At 61.7% G+C, this 8,572-nt stretch overlaps 1 protein-coding gene across 1 annotated transcript; it reads left to right on the forward strand.

Moving 5' to 3' along the window:
- The first annotated feature begins 802 nt into the window (after positions 1 to 802).
- LOC105759312 (uncharacterized) lies at positions 803 to 4,761 on the forward strand. Its single transcript, XM_072929393.1, has 5 exons — positions 803 to 1,148; positions 2,097 to 2,189; positions 2,460 to 2,620; positions 3,312 to 3,399; positions 4,393 to 4,761. Exons 1-2 carry the CDS (start codon positions 803 to 805, stop codon positions 2,099 to 2,101), a joined length of 351 nt encoding a protein of 116 aa, XP_072785494.1. The 3' UTR covers positions 2,102 to 2,189; positions 2,460 to 2,620; positions 3,312 to 3,399; positions 4,393 to 4,761.
- The last annotated feature ends 3,811 nt before the right edge of the window (positions 4,762 to 8,572 follow it).

Consider the following 8,572-nt stretch of genomic DNA (forward strand, 5'->3'; position numbering starts at 1 on the left):
TGACAGCAAAAACCCCACAGCCGAGGGTAACCAGGGGTTTTGGGGATGGAGAATTTAATGGCATCAGCTGGCAGCTGTGCCAGTTCAATTGATGCAAAAGGAAATCCAAGACTTCTCCAGAGGGACTGTTTTTCCTGGGTATGTGTAAACGGAGACTTTTACCATCAAGTGAGTGAGGTCTGGGGCTGTGTTTCCAGTTTACTCTTAAATTTCCAGGCTTTCTTTCAGCTACCCTGGCTGGGCCAGATGTGCAGCTGGCGAGGGCACCTGGACTCGTTTTGTGCCTTCTTTGGGGGTGAGGAAAAAGAGAAGAGTGTGAGTCTGAAAGGTGATGGTGTCATTTGGGGCACCCCAATGTCTGTGGTGGGGGAATCAGTGAGTGGAGAATGGGGGGGGGGGGAAACAAGCGGGATCCCCCCAAAAAAGGGAGGTTATAGCCCCAAAATGCCTGAAAATTCATTTGTGTGTTGAACAGTAGAAAGTGTAAAGAGTCTCATTTTTATATCTATAAAACCCGCTATTTATTTCAAGATAAACCTGCTGTGTTATAGACAGGATTTCAGACTGTAAGGCATTCTGAATATGGATCCATAGGGCATGAAAATAAAAATACAAGGTTTTATGTATATAAATGAAACAATAAAGGACTTGAAAAAGTTAGACAAGAGTATCTGTATGAAGGACCTAGAAACAGCTCTGTGTACGCGGAGTTCTTTCTCCCTCCCCCCGCTGGAACACCCGAAATCCGGGATCTGGGATTGACTGAAATTGGGATTTATTGGCACCCCTAAAACCACTGCGCATGCGCGCTGGCCGCTACACCCTCAGTGCTGCCGCCTTGTGGGCACAACCGGTACTGCAGAACGAGAGCCCTGATCGCTTCCCGCGGCTCCGCCGGGACCGGGACATGGAGCTGGAGCGGGACCGGGACACGGAGCTGGAGCGGGACCGGGACATGGAGCTGGAGCGGGACAACGACGGGGACTGGCCGTGCGAGGCCGCGGGGCCCTCGGCCGGGGCCGCTCCCGGCAGGAACCGCGGCCGCTGCGGCGGGAGCGCAGGCGCGGAGCCGGGAGCGGCAGTGGTGGAGCCCGGGGAGCGGCGGGGCCCGACCGGGGGCACCGGGGGCGGCGGCGGCGGGCTCGGAGGTGAGCGGGGAACGGGGAGAGACCCGAGCGGGCGGCGGGGACAGCTCCGAGCGGGCCGGGGGACGGGCAGGAGCGACCGGGGGAAATGGGGGAAGTCTCTGTCCCGGTGAACGGATCCGAGTAGCAGGGGAGGGCTCGGTGTGCCGGCGGAGGGAGAGCTGCTTAAAGGATAAAGGTGCAGGGGCACGAGTGTTGTAAACCCCCCTGGCTCTCTGACAGAGCAAACCTTCCGGTGATCCCTCTGAGAGACTCTGGGATCATAAGGTCTTCCAGGGAAGCAAAACAAGCACAGAGATGAGGGAATAGCTTCCAGTTAGTAATGATTTGATGGGTGTAGGAATGATTCGTGTATGTTTGATGCTCCCCTTTTAAATCCTGGAATATTTTTTAAATGATTCCTTTAACAAATGGTCTACATTTGAGAATTTAAATTTGAGAGGAAATGGTGCAAAATAAATACATGGAGAGATCACAGAATCCCCAAATGGTTTGAATGGGAAGGGACCTTAAGGATCATTTCATTCCATCCCCTGCCATTCCATCCACAGCCCACCTGCTCCAAGCCCCATCCAGCCTGGCCTTGGACACTTCCAGGCATGGAGCAGCCGCGATTTCTCGGGGTTTATGGGCAGAGGGGGAAATTCCAGCAGGAACTGAGGAGTTCCCTTTGCTCTGTCCAGCCCCAGCAGGGCTGTGGGAGGCAGAGGATGTGGGAACAGGAGCTTTGCCACTGCCTCGGGGCAGTCTCTGCTGTCCCAACACGCAGCAGAGCAAACGTTTGTGGTTTCACATCCCGTTAAAAGGAGCTGCCGAGCCGGGAACGGGAACGGGGCCGGAGCAGGGCTGGCACAGGCAGAGGGGTGACATCCAGAGGGTGCCACCAGCCCGTCCCTGCTGCCCAGGCTGGGGATGAGCGGGCTGGTGACTGTCCCTGTGCTGGCTCTGCAGGATGAGGAAGCCAACCCTGCCGAGGAGGAAGAGGAGGAGATGTGGGAGGATGGAGACAGCGGCCACCAAAGGCTGGGGACTGCACAAGGCCAGGTAGGAGATGCTGCCTTCCAGGGAGAGGGACTTGTCTGTCCCATGGGAATTTCGGGTGTGAGGCCAATGGAACAAAGGGTTTGATTCTATTTTCTTACTCAGGTTCTTATGTGCCTTAGGAGGTATTTGTGGAAAGGTCACTTTACTGAGTTTGCACTGGGTTTGAAGGACTGTGAGCCCTGGGGCAGAAATCCCTGCACAGCTTCTTGTCCCCCCTTGGCTCATCTGACCAGTCCATGGGCTGGGCTTCCTTGTTTCCTCCTTATCCAGGCTCTGGATGAAATCCTTAATTTCCCAAGGGAGTGGAAAGCCAGCAGGATGTGAACCAGAGTTGATGCTTTAGGAAAGCCCCTCCAGCCTGGGAAGGAGCTTTTGGCTCTGGACACATTCCCAGTCCCCAGGAGCAGCAGGACCTGTGCTGTTCCCAGCAGGTGAGGCAGAGGTGCCTTTCCTTCCTCCCTTCCCTGCTGCACTTTGGCTTTTTGAGGGGTCTCTGGGGGTCTGAGGGAGAAATTCTTTGTCACTCCAGGGCAGAATTAGCCCTGGTCCCACTAAAAGCAGGAGGAATAATTCATTTTATCCTAGATTTTGGATACAGATTTTGTGTTCTCTCTCTGTGTCTGACACCGTGTGGTGAAGCAGCAGCTCCCAGCCTTGTCAGTGCTGCTCCCAGCTTTGTTTGTAGCTGGTAAACAAGAAACAGTAATATGCTGCCCTGTGGTAATTGGATTAAGGACAAGGCCTCCCTCTTTGTTTAATATTCCTGAGAAAAGCTGCCAAGGATTAAAGCAAGAGCTTCCCCTGGTGAAATCCTGCCCAGTCCCACGCTGGCTTTGCACACACACAAGGCTCAATCCCTGCTGGAATCCCAGTCACAGCCCCCAGATCAATGTGCAGTTTAAGGTCTCACAGCCTGACCAGGACAATCTCTTGCCTCTGAACATGGAAAATCAGTTTTTCATTGTTACAGCACCAGCTCAAGGTAATTATGAAGTGGTGTAATGGTTTTTAAGTTGTGCACATGGAAGAAATTCACTGCAGCAGCCAGCAGCACTGCTCTGCCTTCCTGGGCAACCCTGTGGGTTTGGGATCTTGAATTGTGGGTGTGAAATCTCCTCACAGAATCCTCTGAGGCTGAAACAAAGACAAGGAACCTTCTGAGATGGAAAGAGCCAGAGCAAGTTGTTGTGGGAAAGGAAAATTAAAGATGGTAAGTGCTAAAACCTTTGTTCTTCCCTTCTCCTGAGCTCTGTACTTGGGAATGGGTCAGTTCTGGAAATTTCCTGGAGACACTGGAGAATGATCCCTGGGCTGCTGAAAAATGGGAAAATCCCACTGGCAATTGCAGCCGCTGAGGGAGGGCAAAAAGAGCAGGACCTCAGTCTGTGAGTGTGTGAGAAATAAGGGAGGGACAAATGTATGGATCATCCTGTGCCTCAGGGCATCAGGAAAAGCCCTTGACCGAAAAACTGAAGTGCTGTTCCACAGGGAGCCCCTGCACAGGCCCTGGGAACTGGGCTCATCCCAGCTTCCCTTCCAGAGCAGGAGGAACACCCCACAGTGCTGTTGGAGACATTCCTGACGGGAACTGGGGCTGACTGGCACTTTCCTGTTTTCCTGTAGGATGTGGGCCATGACATAAATTGGTTCCAACAGGGTCCAAGATCCCTGTGGGGTCTGTGGCAGGGACAACTCCCAGAGCTGGACAGGGAAGGGAACCTTCACCCACACTCCCAAAAGCTGAGAAAGAAAAACACCTGCCTGCAGCTGGCTGCAGCTCCTGGAGCTCTGGGGATTCTGGCACACTCAGGGACATGGGATAATGCCAGAATCATTCAAACCTTGGGAATAATGGAATAAATACCACCCCTTGAGCCTGTTCCGGGCAGGCTCCTGCCCATCGGCCACTGGCCACAGATGGCTGGAGTCGAAGTGGAAGTGATGGAGGCATCCAGGAAATGCTGATTGTTTTTTCCTCACTTTGGCAATCTGGTCAGGAAAAATACGAATTGAGCTCTTCCAGCAGGGAAACATTTAAGCAAAAGGTGCTGAAAAGAATTGGAGTTTCTGATTTTAAGCCTCCAACTTAAAATTGTCATTGGATTGCCACTGGTCCAAGTTTCATGGACTGGTTTCTGTGGCCAGAAGTGTCCAGTCCTGCTGGAAATGCACTGGACCAGGATGTCATTTTCACTTTATACAGGTAAAGACCCTCTGGATGACCCCCAGTGACCAGAGCGACCAGACTAGTTCCAAGTGTTCTGTTTTTGGGAATAGCACAGGAGCCAGAGTAGCAGCCAGTGCCTTCCTTAGTCCATAAATCCCCAGGATGGACCACAGAGAAAATAACAGGAATGTGGAAATCCCACACACAGGGAGTTTGTGGTGCTCTGGATTACATTTTGGATTTATAATGTTAAAGAGGGGATGTGGAATGGCTTCTTTTTATTGTCATTGTTATCACTGCTCTTGTTGCTATCACTGTTATCCACAGTTATCACTGCTACCACTATCATCAATATTAAAATATTGTATTTGTCTTGGTTTCCGTTATTAAACTTTTCTGATCTCACCCCCCGAGCTGGATTTTTGTCTCTGGTCTCTTCCCTATGCCACGAGGGGTGAGGGAGCTGCTGCTGGTGCCCAGCTGGCTCTGCCCGTGGCCCGGGGCACTCCTGGAACCTCCAAAGGTGATGGACTGGGGCAGTTTTGGGGCTCACAGAGACACCCAGTGCTGTACTGGGGCTCAAAGCTGGGCTCATTTGGCCAAGTACAGAAATAGACATGGGGGGCTTGAAACCAGGGTGCCTCAGACAGCACTTGGGATCTCAGGGAGACCAGGTTCTACCTTTTAGAGGCCTGAAGCAGAGACCATGTCCTGTGTTTGGGAGGTCTTGAAACTGGGGTCAGTCAGCCAGAGTTTGGGCTAAACCAGAAGAGATTTAAGTGCAGCGTTTTGTTAGGCTTGACGGAAAGCCCAGAGGCCGTGTTGGTGCTCCAGGCGGGCTCTTTGGGCCAGGGGAGTCCGTGTCTGTGAGCCCGAGCCGCGCCTTAGGCACAGCCCGAGCCGGGCTGCCCCGGCCGCACCGAGAGCTCCGAAGCAGCGGCGGAGCCCCGGGGCCGCGCTCGGGGCTCGGCGCGGGCACCGGGAGGGGTCCGGGGCTCGGAGCGGAGCCCGGCCCGGGATCCCGGGGGCTGCCCGGGCCCGGCCCGGCCCGGAGCGGCTCCCGCCGGTGCCGGTCCCGGTGCCGGTGCGGCCCCAAGCCCGCCTCAGTGCTGCGGGGCCGGGACCCGCAGCCCGCCCGGAGGGGAAGAGGCGGCACCGCCCGGGGCCCCGGAGACAGCGGCGGGACCCGGAGCCGAGGCCCCGCTCCCGGTGCCGCTCGCAGCCCCGGCCCGGCCCAGGTGAGAGGGGCGGGGCCGGGGACGATGGTCCCGCCGCCAGCCCGGGCAGGGCGGGGCCGGAGCTCTGGGGCGGTCCCGGGGCGGTCCCGGGGCTCTGGGGCGGTCCCGGGGCTCTGAGGCGGTCCCGGGGCGGTCCCGGGGCTCTGGGGCGGTCCCGGGGCTCTGGGGCGGTCCCGGGGCTCTGGGGCGGTCCCGGTTCAGGTGCGCGGGGCCCGGGGCTCTGGGGCGGTCCCGGGGCTCTGGGGCGGTCCCGGGGCTCTGAGGCGGTCCCGGGGCGGTCCCGGGGCTCTGGGGCGGTCCCGGGGCTCTGGGGCGGTCCCGGGGCTCTGGGGCGGTCCCGAGGCTCTGGGGCGGTCCCGGGGCTCTGGGGCGGTCCCGGGGCGGTCCCGGGGCTCTGGGGCGGGCCCGGGGCTCTGGGGCGGGCCCGGGGCTCTGGGGCGGTCCCGGGGCGGTCCCGGGGCTCTGGGGCGGTCCCGGGGCTCTGGGGCGGGCCCGGGGCTCTGGGGCGGTCCCGGTTCAGGTGCGCGGGGCCCCAGTGCGGCTGCGCGGGGCGGGGCCGAGGTGATTTAAGGCCCGGAAAGCGGCACCGCCGCCATTTGCTCTCTCAGCGGTGGGCTCGGCTGCTACTCGGCCGGGCTCTCCCGGCGTGGCTCAGGAGAGCCTCGTCTCGTCTTTTCTTCTCCCTCTTTCTCCTGCTCTTATCCTCCTCCTTCTCCCCCACCTTCTCCCCTCTTTTCTACCCCTCCAACTTCTTTCTCTCTCCCCCCATTCCCCCTCTCCCTCCCATCCCCCCTCCGCCCTCTCCCCTCTCCCCAGCCTCCCCTGCCCTCTCTCCCTGTTCCCCTGCACCTCCCGGACCCCCCCTCGTCCTTTCGGCTGTCTCCTACCCCCTCCCCAGCCCGCCTCCCCTCTCTTGCCCCTGTACCCCTCCTCTGTCCATCATCCCTCTCCCCACCCGGCCTTTCCCTTTCCTCCTCCTTCTCCCCCAAACCCCCCAACCCCTCTCCATACCCTCCCAATCCCTCCCTGACCCCTCCTCTGTCCCCCCATTCCTCTTTCCCCCGCCGCCGCGGGGCTGGGGGCGCCGGAGAATAAAGCCCAGAGGGCCGGAGCCCGGCGCCCCCCGCTGTCCCCGGAGCCCCACCGGGGCCGGGCCCGCTCGGCGGGTCCCCCGGGGCGGTTCTCAAGAGCCGCCGGACGCCGCCGGGGCTGCGGCTTTGCCCCCATCGCAGTGGGGGCTCCCCGGCGGCGTCGGGGCTGGGGGTCAGGGGGGAACCCCTCCTGACGAGGGGGTCCCAGTGTGGGTTCGGGTGGGATGGGCCCCCTCCTCCGGAGGGGGTCCTGGGGGTGGGGAGGTTTAGGGAGGGAGGGGTCCTGGGGTGGGGGTGGGTTGGGGTGGGCAGGGCCCCCTCCGGGGGAGGGGGTCCCGGGGAGGGGGTCGGGGTGGGCCCCCTCCGGAGGGGGGGCCCGGGGGAGGGGGGGACTTCCCCCCTCCAGTCCCCGCCCCCTCCCCCTTACCCCTCCTCCGGACGGGGCTCACCCGGGCCCCCTCCCCGGGACCCCCTCCCCCGGACCGGGGCCCGGGGGGAGGGAGGGGTGGGGGGTGGGGGGGGGGGGCGGGTGGGGGGAAGCAGAGGGGGGTCACGTCACTCTGCAGCGTGAGCACACACGGATCCCCGCACAAACAAACGGCCCCTCCCCTTCTGCCCCCCCCCCCACCCGCCCTCCCCCCCCCCCCCCCCCCCCCGGGCCCCGGTCCGGAGGAGGGGGTCCCCGGGAGGGGGCCGGGGCCGACCCCGTCCGGAGGAGGGGTCCGGGGGAGGGGGCGGGGACTGGAGGGGGGAAGTCTCCCCTCCGCCCCACCCCCCTCCCCCGGACCCCCCCCTCCGGAGGGGGCCCACCCCGACCCCCTCCCCGGGACCCCCTCCTCCGGAGGGGGCCCTGCCCACCCCAACCCACCGCCCCCCCCCAAGCCCCCTCCCCCGGGGACCCCCAGCCCCCCAACCCCCCTCCCGGGGACCCCCAGTGTGATGTAGGGAAAGCCGGAGCCCCGGCGGTGTCGGGCGGTGCATTGGAACGGTGTGGGGGGACCCGCCGAGCGGGCCCGGCCCCGTGTGGGGCTCCGGGGACAGCGGGGGGCGCCGCTCCGGCCCTCTGGGCTTTATTCTGCGGCGCCCCGAGCCCCGCGGCTGCGGGGGAAAGAAGGAGAGGATGGAGGACGGGAATAGGGGGGCAGAGGGGATGGACAGCGGGAGCCAAGGACGGAGGGCAGGTGGGGGGGTCGGGGTGTACCGGGCAGTAGGGAGAGGGGACAGGGGGAGGTGGGCTGGGAAGGAAGGGAGGGTAGAGGATGGAGTAGGAGGAATGAAGGCAGATTGAGGGGAAGGTGGGGGAGAAGGCAGCACGGAAAGGGGGCAGGGGGAGCTGGACTCTGGGGTGGGGAAGGAAGGGCAGAGGAAGTAGAGAGAGGATTGAAGGCAGGTAGGGAGAAACTAGTGGGAGGAAGGAGAGCAGGGAGAGGGGCCAGGTGGGAGCCGGGTGGGGGAAGAAACGTGGAAAGACGAGGAGAAAGGTGGAGGGGTATGGCAGGGTTGGGGTGTGTAGGGGGAGAGGAAGAGGAGGAGTACGGGGGGACCGCGCCGGGCCGGGGGGGGAAGGAGGGGAGGGCTAGGGGGGAGAGGGAGGGGGGGGGGTAGGGGGGGGGAGGGTGTAGGGGGTGGGGGAGGGGAGAAAGGGAGGGGGTAGAGGAGAGGTATAGAGAAAGAGAAGCAGAGAAGAGATAAAAAGGAAGAGAAATAAAGAGCCCGACCCGGCGGCAGCCTCCCCCACCGATCGCTGAGGGGCAAATGGCTCCTGAGGCGATTCCCGGGGCTTAAATCCCCTCAGCCCCGCCCCGCGCAGCCGCTCTGGGGCCGCGCACCTGAGCCCGCCCCGCCCTTCACACCTGAGCCCGCCCCGCCCTTCACACCTGAGCCGGG

This window comes from Taeniopygia guttata, chromosome 5, assembly GCF_048771995.1.
Source record: "Taeniopygia guttata chromosome 5, bTaeGut7.mat, whole genome shotgun sequence".
NCBI classification, from domain to species: domain Eukaryota; kingdom Metazoa; phylum Chordata; class Aves; order Passeriformes; family Estrildidae; genus Taeniopygia; species Taeniopygia guttata.

Excerpts from the sequence above, each read along its gene's own strand:
- LOC105759312 (XM_072929393.1), top strand. The coding sequence starts at position 803 with ATGCGCGCTGGCCGCTACACCCTCAGTGCTGCCGCCTTGTGGGCACAA.